Here is a 21,857-nt window from a genome sequence, read left to right on the forward strand (position 1 = left end):
AGTACTGGACTTCCTTGGTCTTGTCTTGGTAATGGATTTCATGTGGGGTTTTGGCCTGGTTTTGACACAGAAACTGCTTTGGTCGTCCAGTATGGTGACCTCTGTTGAGAGAGAGAAACATGTCTCTAATAATTCTTCTCGACTTCTCACCGGCTTTCGGTACCATTGACCATGGTATCCTTCTGGAGTGACTCTCCGAGCGAGGGGTGGGTGGCAGCGCTTTGCGGTGGTTCCAGTCCTACTTGGATGGTCATTTCAGCTCCGAGAGCCTTGAATGTGGGGTTCCACAGGGCTGAATCCTATCCCCACATTTAAAACATCTACATAAAACCGCTTTTCAGTCAAGGCTTGGCTACGGTCAGCTGCTACTCTTTGGAACAGGGAGCAGAGCTTAAGCGATACAGAAATTAAACCAACAGACTACGGGAGATAACTTAAATTAATTTCTCAGTTTATTGATATACAAAACTTAGGAGAACGAAATGACTTGAAGTGTACTTGTAAATGACACAGCATACAAAAGATTTCCACCCATCTTACTGTTCATGTCAACAGGACTACACAAAACCTGGGCTAAGAAGGAACATAATCTCTTTCAGACGTGGAGAAGGAAGAACATGGATGAGCAGGTGTGTTTCCTTTATGTACTTCTGGACATAGGGAACATGGAATATTTTAAGAATCATATGTCCCCTTAATTTCTGGTTGTCAGGTGCTCCTTTGTGTTCAGATCAGGCCTCAGCACAATAATGTAGCACTTGGGAAGGAAGATGCAGCCCAGAAGCCCAGCACTGGAGGCCAACATAGAGAAGATCTGCACGGCCACCATGTACTTGCCCTTGGTGCTCAGGTAGGTGGGCACAAAAGACACCCAAACACTGCAGAAGACCAGCATGCTGAAGGTGATCAGCTTGGCTTCGTTGAAGGAGCCAGGCAGCTTCCTGGCTAGGAAAGCCACCGTGAAGCAGGTGGCAGCCAAGAAGCCCATGTAGCCAAGGGCAACGTAGAACATGGCCACAGACCCTTCGTTGCATTGCAGGATGATCTCTTCCACCTGGGAGCGCATATCGGGCTCTGGGAATGGGGGAGAAGAGCCCAGCCAGATGGTGCAGATGAGAACTTGCCCCCCAGAACAGGAGATGACAATGGAGTTGGCCAGACTCTTGCCCAGCCATCTCCTCACCCTGTTCCCGGGCTTTGTGGCCAGGAAGGCCAGCACCACCGTGATGGTCTTTGCCAAGACAGAAGAAACAGCAACTGAGAAGATGATGCTGAAGGCCGTTTGTCGGAGAAGGCAGGTCTCTTTCCTTGGGCGCCCGATGAAGAGGAAGGAGGACAGAAAGGAAAGCAGGAGGGAGACGAGCAGGATGTAGGAGAGGTCCCGGTTGTTGGCTTTGACTATGGGAGTTTCCTTGTATTTAATGAAGATTCCCAACACAATGCCTGCTGTTAAGGTCAAGAAGAGGGCAATGGAAGCTAAAACAATTCCCAAATATTCTTCATAAGTCAGGAAGGTGGTAATCTTGGGGACACATTGATCTCTGTCCTTGTTTGAATGGTGATCTTCTGAGCATTTGGTGCAATGTTCTGCATCTGGGGAAGAGAAAAAGAGTGGCTGCAGCATCACTTACATCCCTAATGATCTGTGCTCTATTTACATGGTGATCTAGGATCAACTGAGAGGCAGTGACCACTCCACTTCTGTTAACTGCATTGTTTGGATCCTGCCTGTTCCTCTTTGTCTGAACCTTTAAAATGCAGACATTGCTTCCATTCAATGTTCATAGCAGTGAGATCAAAACGGTCCATAGATTATATTGTAATAATTTTCACATGAAGTATTTATTTTTATTGTGCTTTTGCTGTTAGTAATTTGCTGCTTTTCATCGTCTATCCATTATTTTTGATAAGTGTCAACATTATTTCCTTTTTATGTGGCTTGGTCTACAAAATCAAAAAGGAATGCTTTGCGGACATTCCTCTCACAGCTGCCCAGTTTGCAGCCCAGATATTTCTTCCTTATGGTCATTCCTATTAACTCACTTCCTGGATGTAATAAAGGTGGTTAATACTAAGGAAGTTGAGGAAGGATTCCCATTCCCCTATGTCTGCAGAATTCTCACATAAGTGTGTGAGACTGAATTTCTGTCCTGTGTTTACTCTCTCCAGGAATTTCTTCCCCCTTGGAATCACCCACCTTCCCGAGTGGAGAAGGTCCCTTCTGCACACCGAGCGCAAGCGTAGCAGCAAATGGGCTGTCCTTCTAGAACCACCTTGGCATATCCGGGTCGACATCTCTCTGTACACCTGGAACGAGGTACGGCCTAACCAGAAAGACAAGAAGGTGCAACAAAAAGGAACAGTTAGGAGTATCTGTGTGTATGTAATTCACTCAACGCGATCTCTATAGCATGGTGGTGATCCCTGACAACTGGTTTTGCCAGCTCAGGATGATGGGAGCTGTAGTCCAAAGACAGCTGGGGACCCAAGTTTGGGGAACCCTGATCTACCCCAAGATTTGCAGTTGTGGCCCCCAATGAATCATTCAGGAAATCATCCCAGCTCTACATCAATCACATAGAGGTTGGGGAGGGGTCTGTCTGGCAGGGAATCCTGGGAGATCCCAGTTGCCGTTTCCAGCAGCCAAGATCCCCAGTTGCCTGCCATCTCCCCATTCCCTTAATGCGGTCAGTTCTCTTTAGCGGCAGAACATGATCTCTGGAATGCAGCCTTGACCCCTCATCAGGGTCCTTTCAACCCCCCGCTGACCATTGGGGTGACCAGAATATCTTGTGCTTTAAATTGAGTTCAGTACAGCTGAGGTTTGAGCCACAGAACTCTGTTTCCTCTTCTCCATTTACCTGTTTCCTTCTTAAAAAAACTTCTAAGCAAATGACAATGGGTCTGACATGTGATTCCCCCAAATTTCAGGATTCGAATAATCTCTCACACGGTTCATTCTCGTGTTTGTGTGTGTCAGAGAGAGAGAGAGAAAGCGCTTTGCTGTTCAATGCCCAACTGGAAGGAGTGTTGGGGTTTTGGGTTTTTTCTTTTTGCCAAATTGCCTTAATTGATTTTCCAAATTTCACCACATCAACCACAAATTGAGACAAATTTAATACAAGTGAGCTTACTCACAAATTTAAAAAAATATACAATAAATCAGTAATTATCATTTGTAAAATAAATTACTTTTCATCCTTCTGCATGTGTGAAAGGTCAGTATCCTTTATTTGAGCATCCCAAATTCCCCTCCTATCTCAGCTGCTGTAGAAAGAAGGCGTGCTGGTTCCAGCTGTTCCTGGACAGTCACCCTGACATGCTCATTCTGCAGTGGTTGTTCAAGGAAGAGCACAATCAGGATCTCCTAGCCCCCCTCCCCCAATTACCCCCCCTACCTTCTTGAATTTCTTGTTCCACTCAATGGCTTCTGGGTTAATGGTGAACTTTATGCCAGCAGATGCTCCTCTCCTTATATTCCCAATTTTCACAAGGGCACGAGACTTATTGGGAGACATCGCCCAGTTCATAATATTGAAGTCCGCTGGCAGCTCCCAGTTCTCATCCAAGCACAGTCTGCCCCTGGAAGTATTCAGACACCGGATTTCTCTCAAGAAAGGGTGAAGCTGGAATGGCAGGGGAAAGCGCCAGCATTAAGAAACTGGGAAGCTACAACAGGCAATTAATCAAGCCAAAATGGGGAAAACACCAGGGCCAGGGGGGCTATCAGCAAAGCACTATAAGAAATTACAAGATTATTTGGCACAACCACTAAAATGTTTAAGATACTTAGATTATGCTGATTCTGAAAAAAGATACAAATCAATTATCAGTCAAAAATGATAGGCTGATTTCTCTATTAAATAATGACTATGAACTGTTTGCAGACCTATTGGCAAACGACATGAAAGTGCTATTAATGGATTTAATTCATCAGGACTAGGCTGGTTTTTTGCCAGGCCACCAGATGAATGATAATATAAGGAATATAATTGATATAATAGAATATCTGGAGGTTAGAAATGATAAACAAGCAGTGTTGATTTTTATAGATGCAGAGAAGGCCTTTGACCATTTTTTCATGGACTTCTACGAAGAAGACTATAGAGATGATGAAATTCAGAGAGTCATTACAGTGGTACCTCAGGTTAAGAACTTAAATTGTTCTGGAGGTCCATTCTTAACCTGACACTGTTCTTAACCTGCGGTACCACTTTAGCTAATGGGGCCTTAGGCTGCCGCTGCGCGATTTCTGTTCTCATCCTGAAGCAAAGTTCTTAACCCCAGGTACTATTTCTGGGTTGCCAGAGTCTGTAAACTGAAGCGTCTGTAACCCGAGGTACCACTGTACTTAGAGGAATTGACTCAATTTATTCTGACTAACAGACTATGATGATGGTAAACAACGTAATAACAGAAAAATTCAAAATAATGAAAGGGACAAGACAGGGATATCCTCAGTCACCATTATTATTTTAGTTTTAGGGACCCTGGCCAGAAGTAGAAGATCAGATGAAGAAATAAAAGGGAAAACATAGGTTAAAGGTAAAGGTAAAGGGACCCCTGACCATTAGGTCCAGTCGCGGCCAACTCTGGGGTTGGGGCGCTCATCTCGCTTTATTGGCCGAGGGAGCCGGCGTACAGCTTCCGGGTCATGTGGCCAGCAGGACTAAGCCACTTCTGGCGAACCAGAACAGCACATGGAAACGCCGTTTACCTTCCCACCGGAGCGGTACCTAATTATCTACTTGCACTTCGACGTCCTTTCGAACTGCTAGGTTGGCAGGAGCAGGGACCGAGCAACGGGAGCTCACCCCGTCGCAGGGATTTGAACCGCCGACCTTTGGTCGGCAAGTCTTAGGCTCTGTCGTTTAACCCACAGCGCCACCCGCGTCCCAACAGTAGGTTACAAAGCATATAAACTCAAGGCATTTGCAGATGACCATGTGGTAACTGTAGAAGACCCCATGGCTAGCCAACCAAGGGTCTTGAACAGATTCTCAAGTTGGAGAAGTAGCAGGTTTTAAACTAAATAAAGGTAGAACGAAAGTATTGGTGGAAAATGTGACAGAACTGATGATTGAGAAGAAAGTTTAATATTTAGGAGTATGGATAACAGCTACGAACATAAATATTTTTAAGAATAACTATACAGGAGCTTGGAAAGAAATGAAAAAAAAACTTAAATAATACACACACACACACACACACACACACACACACATATAAATAGAGATATCTGGAGGGTGGCAGCAGGACAACAGGACTTTTCTGTGGTGGCTCCTCGCTTGGGGGATGTTCTCCCAGACAGGCTCCCTAGACACCTTTGTGACAAATCTTTAGGTGCCAGGCGAGAAAGTTATTCTGTAACCAGGATTTGGGTGGATTAAACCATCTCTGGGCATTTTAATGTGCTTTTGGTTTGCTTGTTTTCTTTCTTTCGTTTGCTTTTTCTATTCTCATTTTGTATTTTTATTCTGCAAACCACCCTGTGATCTTCAGATGAAAGTTGATATATAAACAGAATAATACTAATATTATTACTACAGACCCTTGGAAGGTAAGCTACTATTAGTAATAGTAACTATGATATTTTACAGGTTTATCCCCAGTCAAGATCAGCATCTGTATGGACTGCAGTTTGCAAAAGCGGGAAGGAAATACCTGCCACGGCTGTAGCCTTTGGGGTCCCCATTGCTCTCCTTCCTCCACCATCAGCCTCCTCTGGGATCTCGATGAAAGCGAAGCATGCAATGCCTGAGCCACAGCCTGAACATTGATGTAAGTGCCATAGCTGTCATAAGACAGGACTCTCTCATGCTCCCCTTGGAGCAATGGCTGCAGTTTCTCCTCCTCTCTGCATCTTATCCTGCCTTTCACGGACAACAGATGCTTTGAATATGAACACTGAAATGCTTGATTGAAATAATCCCCAAAATTGGTCTGCAATCTATATTTGCCACGTTTGCTGCTCCTTATTCCAGTCTCAATTGCAAAGAACAGAGAACCATGGAGGTGCTGGAATAGATTTGGAGGGATGTAAAAGCCAATTCTGTTTTCTAGCAAAGCTGTTGTGATCCAGACTTTCGCCCCTATTTCCTTCTCATAAATATTGTTTATTGCCATGAGTATTATGATAACATGTGCATTGGTTATATAGGAAACAAATACCCCAACTTGTCTCCATAGGAAAAATGGTTCCCCAGGCCTGATAAATTGATCCATATCATTTTCTGGTACTCTTTTTGATAAAGCAATGCAGATCCCTTTGCTGAGCATCAGAGGTTTCACAGTGCTCTCAAATCTTTCTCCACTGTCATTGTCTGGAGTGCAGAGGCCAATCCACTTCCATCCAAAATGCAGGAGCAATTCAACAATCCCCTGGTACTGACTTTCCTCTTTGGGACTCATCCGGTAGACAAAAGGGAACAGGGTTTTACCTTCGAGAACCTGGGCAGTGAAGCCATGACTGATCTAGCAAGGAAAGCAAAAGATCAGCAATTTACTTTACTTTCAGCATAACAGATATTTAATTATCTGAAATGACTGACAGCTAAATCTCTGCTGGCTGAGGCTGATGGGAGTTTTAGTCTGAAACATCTGGAGGTGACAAGTTGGTGAAGGCTCAGTTTTGAAAAAGGGATGTAGGATCCATAGCTCAGGATTTTCCCATTTTTTAAAATATCCCTACTTGACCACTCCAAAGAGAAAATAGAATCTTATGGAGTTGAAATTCTTTGTCCCTCCATGCTCTCCCACTAGTTAGTTACCTGTGGGATTTTGTAGATGCCTGACAAGGCTGAAATCACTTTTGAGATGACAGTATTGCCTCTTTCAAGAACAGCCAGCAGGTGATTCTGTTCTCCACAGTGATAATTGGGAATATTGCATCCACTGCCTGCAAGCAGCTCTAGCATGGCGTCTGAAGTCATCCTTGCATCTAAATAGTTCTCATAGATGTTGTAGCCCAGAGTAATGTTGGGTAAGAGACTGAGATCCTGGTTGATCTCTTGGATGGTGAACAGGAAAGACAACATGTACCAGAAGAACCTAGTTAACTCCCTGCAATAAAATAATCCTTTAAAAAAGAGTGAAACTGATATTCATATTAATGGGAGGAAGGAAACATTATATGATCCACGGATATTAGTATATTTTTTATTCATTCATTCATTCATTTATCCACAAAAATTTGGAGACCGCTGCTCCATGACAGGAGCTATGATTCAAACAGCACACAGAGCTGTTCAGCAGTGGAACAGACTCCCTCCGAAGGTGACCATGTGTCATGGATACTTCAGGTGAGATTCCTCCAGGTCCCTTCCATCTCTACAACTCTACAATTTTATTGAAGGAGGGGAAGCACCAAATACCTCAGTCCCCTTTGACTTGGAAATGAGGCCTGTTGGCTTTCAGGTTTGAGTGTGTGGTAAAATTTATAATTTTGCCCATATTTTGGATCACTGATTCCACCAATGAGGACACCCCCTGGTCTGTATTATTTTACATAATTATTTTATTTGCAGCATATCACTCCTGTTCTTCGCCCATAAAAATCCAGCCATTTTCAGGAGTTTCTTAAAACGCTTCTATTTTTTTTAAAAAAATGACAGAAAGGGGAAAGTGCTGGGATTGGAGGAGGAAACCTTTAATGTAGCTGAGACACGTTTCCCCATGATGGGCTGTAGGTCTCCCGTTGCATTGTGTAAAGAGAACTGTGATAAGGTTGTTCACAAATGACCCAAATAGAAGAAACATAAAATAATCATAGCAGCTTGGAAATTGCTTGAGTTTCATGCCACCCTCTGGCTTAGGAAGAAACGTCAAACACCTCAATACTTTGAAATGAGGCCAGTTGTGTGTGGTCAAAAAAGGATTAATTACTTTTCACATTTTAGAGATCTAAGTCCACTTACATGGAATTCCCCTGACATATTTTTTTATTTATCCTTTCAATGAAATCACATCTTTCCTGCTCTTCAGCTACCAAAGGTCACCCAGAGGTTCTCAAAATTCCATGTGCAAAACTGTAACATTCCTTAATGACAGTTTATGAATTGTCCAAATGGAATAATATTGAATGAAACATTTTAGCCTTGGAAATTCACTGAGTTTCATGGCATCCTGCAGGTGGGGAAATTCAGTGCATCCTTTTGAACCCTGACCAGATTCACTGGCATCCTTGCATTCTACTAAAAGCAACACAGATGCATAGGAACAGGATTGTTTTACTTAGGAAGACAGAGGGAAGAAGGAAATAAGAGAGGTTTTTTACTGGACCCCCCCCCCAGTTCCTATCAGCCCCAGCCAGCAAGACCAATGATCAGGGCAGGGCAGTCCTGCAACATCAGCCCTTGGCTCCCCAGCCCTGAGATAGGGGCTCTTTCCTATTTCAACCATTACAAGGACTGGAGGACCGTGAAACCCATCCGCATATGATTTTACATACACTTCATTCCTGGCGAAGGGTGTCTGAGTAAAGCTGTATGGAGTTGTCTCAAGAAGGCGTATTGGAGAGATGATCCCACTGATGAGAAAGTGTCCCGGCCGGTAGTAATTGCGAGCATCCGTTTCATCCCTGACTAGATTCAAGGGGCATTTCGCCTTGTGGTTCCCGCAGACTCCAAAGGGCATCATGAGCAGCAGAAGCAGGGATCTCATTCTGGCTCTGCCTCCTCCTTCTCCTCTTACCTGCCAAGGAGGCATAGCAGAAGAACCCAAAGACTCTTGCAAGGCCAGACTGCCTGGGCTTTCCCAATGTGGGTGGTTTTCAACTCTACCTTTGGAGCTAGGAAGCACAAGGCAGGCACACCCCTCTTTCGCCAGCTCTTCATCTTGACTCCGTCTGTCTCCAACACAGGAAAAATTCTCTGCACCAACTTTTTCAATTAATATTGCCATGCTGTTGTTGCTTTCCGAGGCTCATGCAATCTCCAGAAAAATCTCCTGAGCTTTCAGAAGATGAGATGACTATAATTTCGACTATTCTAAGTGGAATAAGTTTCAGCACCATAACTTTCTGGAGTCTTGACTGGCTCAAGCGGCAGGTGCAGAGCTGGAGAAAAACATGTTGGACAGAAGTCAAGGGGTGTGCTTGGAAGTTGGAAGTTTGGCCTGAACTTTGCTCACAAGCACCAAAGAAGGAGCTGGATCCAACCATGGACTCTCCTTCCTTGGAGGTTTTGAAGCAGAGGTTGGATGGCCATCTGTTGGGATTCTTCAGCTAAGATTCCTGCATTGCAGGGGGCTGGACTAGAGGACCTTGGGGTCCCTTTCCAAGTCTCCCATTCTATGATTCATTGGAGGTTTTTAAGAAGAGGTGGGAGAGTCAGGGATGGGCAACATCCAGATGAAGGAGTCCCAGCCTTGTATCCCAGGCATCCTAAGCCCTTTTAAAATGTGGGGGTTGGGGGGGCATTATTGGCTTGTTTTTATTTTGATTATATATGTTGTGGTTTTATATTTTGATTTTGTTCTGTGAACCGCCTTGAGACCTCCAGGGATAGGGTGATATATAGGTTCAGTACATCAATAAATAAAGGAATAAATATGAACAAATAAAAATCAATCAATGGAGAATGCTGAGAAATGCCACCCTCAGTACTGTCAACGGGATACATGGTGGTGGGATTTTGGTTCTTGGCGGCTGCTAGAGACTGAGACTGGTGGAGCCTGCGATGGGGAGGGATTTCTCAAGCCCACCCTCTGGCCGCTTTGGGTGGGTCTGGGCTGCTTGATTCCTGCCGCTCTCTTCTGGTTCTCCCCCTGAAGGGAAGTAGCGCCTTGGTGGCTTTGAAGCAACTTTAAGTGAATTTCCACCCCATCTTTGAAAGGCTTCTCCAACAGAGGGAAGCTCTCTGGATTTGGTTGAGGGGAGAAATGTTGCTCTGAACTTTTGACTCTCCCTTCCCCTTCGACATGTTCTGCGGAAGGGGAGCTTCTGTTGCACATGGAGCCAACTTGCTCCCCGTCTTTGAGCAGAAACTTCTCTACTCAGAAACAAATTGTCTGTGCACAAGCCAGGCTAGTATTCTAGCAGCTTTATTATTCTTTATCAATTTATTTATTCTTATTTATTTATTCACTTATTTAATCTGATTCATAAAATCCAGCAGCACTTGATTAGGCCAATAACCCCTAAAGCACTTTATTTTAAGATAAGCAGGACATTCAGAAAAAAGTTTACAAAGTTACTTCAGAACATTAAAAAAGTGAAAATAACAAAACGGACTGAAATTGTATCAGCTTCCTAAGAATCTGGCTGGATGCTATATTTATTAATTTTTTTAATTTTTTTTTATTAAGTCTCCAAAGATATTCCAAAACACTTGTCTACCTACCAGAGGGTTTGAAAAAAACAACTAAATACATAAAGCTTCTTGACTCCCCACCCCTCTTGATCTTTGTTTTATTACTCCTTTTTATCACATGTTTTAAAAAAACATGTTTAAGTTATCTAAGCCCCGAAGTCGTATTGACCGCTCCCCGCTTAAAACGGGGGGCGGCCTTTGCGTGGACGCGTGCAGCCCCTAGATCTGGAGCGGCCCCAGATACCTGGAGGTCTCCGCCTACCTCAGTCAGTTGTCCAATCCCACCTGGGGGAGGCGTTGCCAAGGAGACCAGGCCAGGAGGGGAGGGATTACCTGCCCACACAATAGAGGGAGGATCTTACCTAGGAATCCTCACTTGGCTCCAGAGCTTCCAGAAGTCGTATATCAGTAATCCTCTGCTTATATTTCAAATCCTGCCTTTGACTTCATGTACGGATGTTAGTATGACAGATAATATAACAATGGTCTCCATTCTTCCTTGAACAATTCTTCCTTATGTCCTCTTAGATAAGCAGGGAATTTCTCCCTTTCCGCATCTTCCACCAGCTTCATCAGCCATTCCTCGTTGGTGGGGAATTCTCCTTCTTTCCACTTCCGTGTGTATAAAGTCCCGGCTGTTGTGGTTGCATTCAGAAAAACTAACTTACTACTGGCCAGTTTCTCATCTCCCTTTCCTGAGGAATGTTTTGGAGCAGGGGTCTGCAACCTTTAAGACAAAAAGAGCAACTTGGACCCGTTTCCGAAGAAAAAACAACAACTGGGAGCCGCAAAACCATTGCGACATTTAAAACAAATATATCTCTGGAGCCACGATCTGACAGCGGGCGGGAAGATGACTTCGGGACGGTGCGTGACTAACGCACACACTGCCCCCATGCGACGTCACAGCCAGTACAGCGCCCGCCACAGTGAGGAGTGTCGGGGTGCACAATGCGCCTCCTCCCCTCGCTAGTATCCGCCCCGGAGCCGCAGCAAAGATGTAAAAGAGCCACATGCGGCTCCGGAGCCGCAGGTTGCAGACCCCTGTTCTGGAGTGAGTGGCCGCAGACCAGATCCAGGCGCTTTTGAAAGAAACTGATTTTCTGGATCTGTTTCAAGTGGGGTTTATGTGACAAAGACACATGAGAGCCGAAGCAGCAAAGCAGGCTGGGAAAAATCCATTTATTTTGTCATGACAAAAATGGTACAGACACTCGTTCCCCGATGTCTGCCCCCGAACTCTGAGCGAGCCAGCTTTTTATACATTTGCAGAATACACTATCACCTGATTTCTTGTGAACTACCTGATTTCTCGTAAACTGAAAGTTATGGCAACTTCCTATGTCCTTACATGGGCTTGACCCCTCTTTCCTTCCTGCACCAGCCTTTCCACGCCATGACCCTCGACACAAGTTCACATGTAAAACATGTGATTTATACTAATAGCAATAAAATGGGGCTTTGTCTCCTGCGTTACCCTCCTCCCTTTCAACTCGCCTCCTTGTCTTCAGTCTCCCCCTGTCTGGGGCCAGAATAACACCCATTCAACCTTGCTCTTATATTTCACCCGCCTAAGCCAGACATTCCAAAGAGGCCCATTTTACTGTAACATTTAAGCAACAGAAAAATCCCTGTCCTTCTCGCTGGTGTAGAAACCTCCCCTTTTGGGATAAATAGGACAATATTGAAATATGCCCCTTCAGTCAGAGTCAGTCTGCCTCAGTTGTGAGCAGTATGTAATCTCAGTCAAACTGTTTGGAACCATGTTGTTTATGGAGAAGTTTATTTTAACTCAGCAAATCATAGAATCATAGAGTTGGAAGAGACCACGAGGGCCATCGAGTCCAACCCCCTGCCAAGCAGGAAACACCATCAGAGCACTCCTGACATATGGTTGTCAAGCCTCTGCTTAAAGACCTCCAAAGGAGGAGACTCCACCACACTCCTTGGCAGCAAATTCCACTGTCAAACAGCTCTTACTGTCAGGAAGTTCTTCCTAATGTTTAGGTGGAATCTTCTTTCTTGTAGTTTGGATCCATTGCTCCGTGTCCGCTTCTCTGGAGCAGCAGAAAACAACCTTTCTCCCTCCTCTATGTGACATCCTTTTATATATTTGAACATGGCTATCATATCACCCCTTAACCTCCTCTTCTCCAGGCTAAACATGCCCAGCTCCTTAGCCGTTCCTCATAAGGCATCGTTTCCAGGCCTTTGACCTTTTTGGTTGCCCTCCTCTGGACACGTTCCAGTTTGTCAGTGTCCTTCTTGAACTGTGGTGCCCAGAACTGGACACAGTAGTCCAGGTGAGGTCTGACCAGAGCAGAATACAGTGGCACTATTACTTCCCTTGATCAAGATGCTATACTCCTATTGATGCAGCCCAGAATTGCATTGGCTTCTTTAGCTGCCACGTCACATTGTTGGCTCATGTCAAGTTTGTGGTCAACCAAGACTCCTAGATCCTTTTCACATGTACTGCTCTCAAGCCAGGTGTCACCCATCTTGTATTTGTGCCTCTCATTTTTTTTTGCCTAAGTGCAATACTTTACATTTCTCCCTGTTAAAATTCATCTTGTTTGTTTTTGCCCAGTTCTCTAATCTGTCAAGGTCGTTTTGAAGTGTGATCCTGTCCTCTGGGGTGTTAGCCACCCCTCCCAGTTTGGTGTCATCTGCAAATTTGATCAGGATGCCCTTGAGTCCATCATCCAAGTCGTTGACAAAAATGTTGAATAAGACCGGGCCCAAGACAGAACCCTGTGGCACCCCACTAGTCACTCTTCTTCAGGATGAAGAGGAACCATTGATGAGCACCCTTTGGGTTCGGTCAGTCAGCCAGTTACAAATCCACTGAGTGGTAGCATAGTCAAGACCGCATTTTACCAGCTTCTTTACAAGAATATCATGGGACACCTTGTCAAATGCCTTGCTGAAATCAAGGTAGGCTACATCCACTGCGTTGCCTTCATCTACCAGGCTTGTAATTCTGTCAAAAAACGAGATCAGGTTAGTCTGACATGACTTATTTTTCAGAAATCCATGCTGACTATTGGTGATCACAGCATTCCTTTCTAGGTGCTCACAGACTGTTTGCTTAATGATCTGCTCCAGAATCTTCCCTGGTATTGATGTCAGACTGACTGGCAGGTAATTATTTGGGTCCTCTCTTTTCCCCTTTTTGAAAATAGGGACAACATTTGCCCTCCTCCAGTCTGCCGGGACTTCGCCTGTTCTCCAGGAATTCTCAAAGATGACTGCCAGTGGTTCTCGAGATCTTATTCTTTCAATTGAAAACTCTGCATTATTCATTTACGCTGTGTGTCAGTTTAGGTCTGATGTCATTTCCAGACGGTGTTAGTTGGGGAATGCTTTTCAGCTCCGGGAGCCTTGAATGTGGGGTTTACAGGGCTCGATCCTATCCACAGGGCACTGGCTCCCGGTGGAGTACAGGATAATAGTAGTAGTAGTAATAATAATAATAATTTATACCCCGCCCATCTGGCTGGGCTTCCCCAGCCACTCTGGGCGGCTTCCAAAAAAATATTAAAATACTGTAATACATCAAACATTAAAAGCTTCCCTAAACAGGGCTGCCTTCAGATGTCTTCTAAAAGTCTGGTAGTTGAATAATCATATGTAGGATAAAGTTTAAGGTGCTGGTTTAACCTTTAAAGCCCTATATGGCCTAGGACCCTCGTACCTACGGGACCACCTCTCCTGGTATGTCCCATGCAGGACCTTATGGTCTTCAAACAAAAACATCTTGGAGGTCCCGGGCCACAGGGAGGTTAGGCTGGCCTCAACCAGAGCCAGGGCTTTTTTGGCTGTGGCCCCGATCTGGTGGAACGCTCTGTCCCAAGAGACTAGGGCCCTGCGGGACTTGACATCTTTCCGCAGGGCCTGCAAGACGGAGCTGTTCAGCCAGGGCACAGTCGGACCCCCTCCTTTGGTCATCCCCACAGAACTGTAGCCCAATGGTTGCCATTAATTTGATTTTGAATTGATTTTAGAATGAATTGATTTTAGAATTCTGTGTTACTTTTATTGTTAGCCGCTCTTAGCCCGGCTTCGGCTGGGGAGGGTGGGATATAAATAAAATTTTCTTTTTCTCCTCCTCCTCCTCCTCCTCCTTCTTCTCCCCCGCATGGTTTAACATCTACATGAAACCACTGGGTGCGGTTATCCGGAGGTTTGGAGTATGTTATCAGAATTATGTTGACAACACTGCTCTATTTCTCCTTCACATCTGCAGGGGAGGCAGTGGAAGTGTTGGACTTCCTTGGTCTTGTCTTGGTAATGGATTTCATGTGGGGTTTTGGCCTGGTTTTGGCACAGAAACTGCTTTGGTCGTCCAGTATGGTGACCTCTGTTGAGAGAGAGAAACATGTCCCTGTTAATTCTTCTCAACGTCTCACCGGCTTTTGGTACCATTGACCATGGTATCCTTCTGGAGTGACTCTCCGAGCAAGAGGTGGGTGGCAGCGCTTTGCGGTGGTTCCAGTCCTATTTGGATGGTCATTTCCAGACAGTGTTACTTGGGGAATGTTTTTCAGCTCTGGGAGCCTTGAATGTGGGGTTCCACAGGGCTGAATCCTATCCCCACATTGTTTAACATCTACATAGAACCGCTTTTCAGTCAAGGCTTGGCTAAGGTCAGCTGCTACTCTTTGGAACAGGGAGCTTACACGATACAGAAATTAAACCAACAGACTACGGGAGATAACTTAAATTAATTTCTCAGTTTATTGATATACAAAATTTAGGAGAACGAAATGAGATGAAGTGCACTTGTAAATGACACAGCATACAAAAGATTTCCACCCATCTTACTGTTCATGTCAACAGGACTACACAAAACCTGGGCTAAGAAGGAACATAATCTCTTTCAGACGTGGAGAAGGAAGAACATGGATGAGCAGGTGTGTTTCCTTTATGTACTTCTGGACATAGGGAACATGGAATATTTTAAGAATCATATGTCCCCTTAATTTCTGGTTGTCAGGTGCTCCTTTGTGTTCAGATCAGGCCTCAGCACAATAATGTAGCACTTGGGAAGGAAGATGCAGCCCAGAAGCCCAGCACTGGAGGCCAACATAGAGAAGATCTGCACGGCCACCATGTACTTGCCCTTGGTGCTCAGGTAGGTGGGCACAAAAGACACCCAAACACTGCAGAAGACCAGCATGCTGAAGGTGATCAGCTTGGCTTCGTTGAAGGAGCCAGGCAGCTTCCTGGCTAGGAAAGCCACCGTGAAGCAGATGGCAGCTAAGAAGCCCATGTAGCCGAGGGCAACATAAAACATGGCCACAGACCCTTCGTTGCATTGCAGGACGATCTCTTCCACCTGGGAGCGCATGTCAGGCTCTGGGAATGGGGGAGAAGAGCCCAGCCAGATGGTGCAGATGAGAACTTGCCCCCCAGAACAGGAGATGGCAATGGAGTTGGCCAGACTCTTGCCTAGCCATCTCCTCACCCTGTTCCCGGGCTTTGTGGCCAGGAAGGCCAGCACCACCGTGATGGTCTTTGCCAAGACAGAAGAAACAGCAGCTGAGAAGATGATGCTGAAGGCCGTTTGTTGGAGAAGGCAGGTCTCTTTCCTTGGGCGCCCGATGAAGAGGAAGGAGGACAGAAAGGAAAGCAGGAGGGAGACGAGCAGGATGTAGGAGAGGTCCCGGTTGTTGGCTTTGACTATGGGAGTTTCCTTGTATTTAATGAAGATTCCCAACACAATGCCTGCTGTTAAGGACAAGAAGAGGGCAACGGAAGCTAAAACCATTCCCAAATATTCTCCATAAGTCAGGAAGGTGGTAATCTTGGGGACACATTGATCTCTGTCCTTGTTTGAATGGTGATCTTCTGGGCATTTGGTGCAATGTTCTGCATCTGGGGAAGAGAAAAAGAGTGGCTGCAGCATCACTTACATCCCTAATGATCTGTGCTCTATTTACATGGTGATCTAGGATCAACTGAGAGGCAGTGACCACTCCACTTCTCTTAACTGCATTGTTTGGATCCTGCCTGTTCCTCTTTGCCTGAACCTTTAAAATGCAGTCATTGCTTCCATTCAATGTTCATAGCAGTGGGATCAAAACGGTCCATAGATTATATTGTAATAATTTTCACATGAAGTATTTATTTTTATTGTGCTTTTGCTGTTAGTAATTTGCTGCTTTTCATCGTCTATCCATTATTTTTGATAAGTGTCAACATTATTTCCTTTTTGTGTGGCTTGGTCTAAAAAATCAAAAGGGAATGCTTTAATAAAATAATAACAATAATAAATTTTATTTATATCCCGCCCTCCCCAGCCGAAGCCAGGCTCAGGGCGGCTAACAACACTAAAATAGTGCAACATTATAAAAACATCGTAAGAATTAATTAAAATCAAAATTTTTTTTTTTTTTTATTAAATTTTTTATTTAAGAAAAATACACATTTTACATCGCTGTACAAGTGTATACATACAAAAAAGAAAGGTTCCATCATAGAGAAAAAAACAAGATATAAAAAAAATTAAAAGAAGAAAATAAGAAAAAGAAGAAAAAAAAGAAAAAAAAGAAAAGAACTAAAAAGACTAAGAAAAAAAAAGGAAACATACAAAATACACTTAACAAAACTTCCGTCCGACTCGATTTTGGAGTTGTCTATTCTTACATTAATTCTGCAGTATTGCTAACCGATTCTACATTGATGATTTTAATTATCGTCTATTGATAGATTATTTATTCCCTGGCTGGCCTCAAAATAAACTAGAAATTTAATCCATTCATCTTTAAGTTTAACTGTGTTGTTTTGTCTTATTTTTTGAGTTAATCTCGCTAATTCAGTATATTGATAAAGCCTCATTTGCCACTCTCCGACCGTGGGTAAGACAGGGGTTTTCCATTTTTGTGCAATTTGAATCCTCGCCGCAGCCATGGCATATTGAACAAAGGTTTGATCTATTTTCTTTATTTCTTTGCCAATCATGCCTAAAAGAAACAACTCAGGGGTTTTGGGGAAGTCATACTTCAGAATTTTTTTCAGTTCATCATATATTTGTTTCCAGAATTCCTTTACTGGCTCACAGGTCCACCAAATATGAAAAAAGGACCCGACCTTGTCCCTACACCTCCAGCAGATGTTATCAGCAGTTTTATACATCTTTCTTAACTTTACTGGGGTCAAATACCAGCGATATATCATTTTCTCTAAATTTTCTCGGAGGGCTACACATGCTGTAAATTTCACCCCTTTCGTCCACAGTATCTGCCATTTATTATAATCTATATTATGACCAAGGTCTTTTTCCCATTTTACCATCACACCCTTCACCAGCTCTTCTTTGGTGTCCCATTCCAATAATTGTTTATACATTTTGGACAGGAGTTTGTCATTACTCTCCAAAATTTCAACCTGAAACCTTGATTTTTTTTCGTTCATCCCCACTTTCTTATGTTCACCCCATAAAGCATTGATCTGGTGGAAGTGCAGCCACTCTTTTATTCTACCTTTCAATTGCTCATAGGGCTTCACCTTCCATCCCGATTCTGTCTTCACCAAGAGGTCCTCATATGTACATCTTTCATCAGTCATATTTATTCTTTTAATTTTAACAATATCAGTTGGTGATAGCCACCATGGGGTGCCTCTTTCCATCAGTTTTTTATATCTCTTCCACACCTCTAATAATGGGCCTCTAATTATATGATTAGAAAATCCTCTGTGGACCTCCCCTTTCTCTTGCCAAAGATAAGCATGCCACCCAAATCTGATATTAAAACCCTCCAGATCCAAAAGATCTGTATTTCTGAGGGTGGCCCACTCCTTTAGCCAGCACAAACAGGCTGCTTCGTAGTAAAGTCTGATATTCGGGACTGCAAAACCACACCTCTCTCTTGAATCTGTTAAATATTTAAACTTTATTCTGGCTCTCTTCCCCAGCCAAATAAAATTGGTCAGGGTTTTCTGCCATTTCTTAAAGAGGGAGGTACCTCTAATAATCGGAATACTTTGGAACAGGAATAATAGTCTCGGAAGGATGCACATCTTAATAGCGGACATCCTCCCTGTCCATGATAACTTCAATCTATGCCAGGTATCTAGATCTTTTTTGATATCCTGCCAAACCTTACTATAATTGTCCTCAACCAAATTTATGTTTTTAGATGAAAGCCAAATTCCCAAATATTTCACTTTATTCACAGTTTTAATACCGGTCTTTTCTTCCAGTTTAATTTTATCCTGTTCTGTCATATTCTTTATTAGAATTTTTGTTTTCCTCCTATTTAATCTAAAGCCCGACAATCTACCGAAATCATCCAAAAGTTCTATAACCCTGGTTGCACTGTCCACTGGGTTCTCCACAGACAGGACCAGGTCATCAGCGTAGGCCTTAAGCTTGAATTCTTTCTTCCCAATTTTTATCCCCCTCACATTTACTGCCTCTCTTATTCTATTTGCAATTACTTCCAATACCATTATAAATAGCAAGGGGGACAGAGGGCAGCCCTGCCTTGTACCTTTCTTAATCATAAAAGGTTTAGTCAAATTATCATTTATAATCAACCTGGCCTGTTGTTCTAAATATATTGACCTGATGCCTTTCATGTAGGGGCCTTCGATACCTGCTTTTTCCAGACATTGTAACAAAAATTCCCATGAAACATTATCGAAAGCCTTTTCGGCATCGATAAAGATCAATGCTGCGGGGACGTCTATTCTCATATCTAGATATTCGATGATGTTTAATATATGACGAACATTATCTTTCTGGTGTCTGTTAGGAAGGAATCCTGCTTGGTCTCTGTGTATGTGTTTTGTTAAGAGCCTCTTAAGTCTACCAGCCATGATATCAGCAAAGATCTTATAGTCGTTGTTAAGTAAAGAAATTGGTCTATAATTTTTTATATCTGTTTTTTCTTTCTCTGATTTTGGGATCAGGGTTATATAAGCCGTTTTCCACGAATCTGGGATCTTTCCTCCCTGGAGAATGTTATTAAACACATCTTTGAGTACTGGGGCTAAGTATTCCCCTAACGTTTTATAATATTTTGCAGACAAGCCGTCTGGTCCTGGGGACTTCCCCATCTTCATCCTACTGATAGCTTCCTTGATCTCGTTTACTGAGATCTCCTTATTCAGTTGTACCCTGTCCTCCTCCGTTATATATTTTCCCTCATTTTGGTCCAGATAATTCTTAATTTCTACGGTATTTTCTCTTCCTCTAGCATACAGCTTTTCAAAAAATTGAGTAAACCTATTTTCTATCTCCTCTGGGTCTTCTATAATATTATCCTCTGCTGTTATTTTATTTATCACATTTTGTTTTTTCCTTTTTCTTAACTGCCAAGCGAGTAGCTTCCCCATTTTATTTGCTGATTCGAAATATCTTTGCTTTGTAAATTTAATTTTCTCTTCTATCTCCTGGTTTAGTATTGCCGAATACTGAGATTGAAGCACCTTAGAGGCTCGTATAGAGTTTTCATCTGTTGGGTTAATTACCAGTTTTCTTTCGTAGTTTCTCAGTTGAGCAAGGATATCCTCTTTTCTACGTTCCCTTACCTTTCTCCTATAGCTTTTTTGTTGTATTAGGAGACCCCTCAGAACCGCCTTACTGGCGTCCCAGACCACATCTATGGGGGTTTCTTTGCCCAAATTAAAGTCTAGATATTCTTTTAGAGTGTCTTTAATTTTTCCCCTCACCTCTTCATTGTCAAATAAGTTTTCACACATCCTCCATCTGTATTGGCCCTTCAGTTCATTTTTTAATTCCATATCTAAGGCACAATGGTCGGATATTGTCCTAGGATGAATTTTACAACTCTTCACCCTCAACGAAAGTATTTTTGTCATCCAAATCTGGTCAATTCTCCCCCAGCTCTGATGGGGTTCAGAGTAATGAGTAAACTGTTTAAGAGAGGGGTTTTTATATCTCCAAATGTCAACTAGATCCAAGTTTTCTTCCATGTCACTAAATGATTTTGGTAATTTCCCCCTTGCCAATCTCCCCTTTTTTTCACTCCTGTCCAAATCCGGCATTGGAACACCATTCATGTCCCCAAGCAGGACTAGTTTATGGCCATCCAATTCTAATATCATACTTTCTAATTTCTCAAAAAACTCTGCTCTGTTTGAATTTGGTGCGTATACCGTCACCACGTTAATTTTCTCCCCCCGAACATTTAATTGCACCCCTAGGATTCTTCCTTCTTCATCTTTGCAGATCAGGGTCGGTTCCCACTTCTCTTTAACATATATTACTACTCCTCTTTTTTTTTTTACATCTGAATTAATAAAGTCTATTCCTAACCTTTTATTCACCAGGATATGTTTGTGTTTCTTAGCGATATGCGTTTCCTGAAAGCAGATTACATCATACTTTTTATTTTTCGCAACTTTCTCAATTTTATTCCTTTTAACCTTATCATTCAGCCCATTTACATTCCAGGATAAAAATTTTAGTGTATGTGTTATTGTTTACCTTTGTCTGCTTCTAAAACCTCTAACCGGACTTACAAGCTATAATCTATCGCCTTTGTTCCCTGAGGACTCCCCCTCTTCTGCCGTCTCCGCTCCCACTACGGCCTCATCATCATCTTCCTCTGAATCCACTACCCCCTCCCCTGTTCCCCTTTCCTCCTCCCGTTCGCCTCTTATCTCTCCTTCCTCTTCCTCCTCCCTGTTCCTTGGTCTATTCTCTGCCTTTCCCAGGTCTTTTTCATATCTTCTCAGAAACTTGTCCGCCTCTTGTATATCCAACAATCTGAACTTTTTTCCTTTATAAAAAAAACTAATCCCTTCCGGGAACTCCCATCGAAATGGTACTCCATTTCTTTTCAGAGCTGCTGCCACCTGTTTATACCCTTCTCTTTTGCGAAGTAGCCTCACTGGTATTTCTTTGTAGATAATAATAGGCCTTCCATCAATTCTTAATCTATTGTTATAGCTCTTTCTCAAAATTAGGTTTTTCATTTCCAAAGAGTTAAAAATCACCAAGCAATCCCCCAGGAATTTACTTGCTTTTATGTGTTTAGGCTTAGTCATTCTAAATACATTATCTACAGTGGAAGCCATCTCATCCTCCCTCAAACCCAGCCAGTTAGAGAGTTCTTTGATCATCTTCCCTCTTATATCCTCATTTCTATCCTCTGCTACTCCCCTAAATTTGAGGTGAAGCTGTTTTAATCTCATATCTGCCATGGCTAGGTTATCCCAGATCTTATCTTGAGAATTACTCAACTCCCCCAGCTCTTCTTTTATCTTCATTGTCTCCTTTTTTTGTTCCCTCACCTCTTTCTGCAACTTTTTATTAGATTCCTCAATCATTTTAGACTTAGCGGAGAGATCTTGAATTTTAGTTGAGAGTTCACCAACTGCTCCTTCTATTTTTTTATCAATCATCTCCTGAACCTCTCCTAGTTTGCTTTCCATATATAATGCATTTTGTTTAAATTCCTCCTTTATTCTAGTCCACAGATTGTCTAAATCTCTAATTTCCTCCTGTCGTGACAGCTTTCTTTCTCCCGGGGTCCCACCCCCTTTCTTCCAGTCTTTTCCATCCTTTCCCGT

At 43.1% G+C, this 21,857-nt stretch overlaps 2 protein-coding genes across 2 annotated transcripts in view; one reads left to right on the top strand and one right to left on the bottom strand.

Annotated features, from left to right (window-relative positions):
• The window catches only part of LOC309523127 (vomeronasal type-2 receptor 26-like), a gene marked incomplete at its 3' end in the record, with an annotated part of 81,742 nt that overhangs the window by 18,388 nt on the left and 41,497 nt on the right, over positions 1-21,857 (top strand). The gene's annotated exons all lie outside the window — the stretch shown is intronic.
• LOC309523126 (vomeronasal type-2 receptor 26-like) lies at positions 316-8,661 on the bottom strand (the record flags this gene model as incomplete). Its single annotated transcript, XM_082206889.1, has 6 exons — positions 316-1,593; positions 2,198-2,324; positions 3,399-3,626; positions 5,665-6,474; positions 6,771-7,096; positions 8,529-8,661. 6 exons carry the CDS (start codon positions 8,659-8,661, stop codon positions 695-697), a joined length of 2,523 nt encoding a protein of 840 aa, XP_082063015.1. The 3' UTR covers positions 316-694.

This window comes from Podarcis vaucheri, assembly GCF_965113315.1.
Source record: "Podarcis vaucheri genome assembly, chromosome: 18".
Classification (NCBI taxonomy): domain Eukaryota; kingdom Metazoa; phylum Chordata; class Lepidosauria; order Squamata; family Lacertidae; genus Podarcis; species Podarcis vaucheri.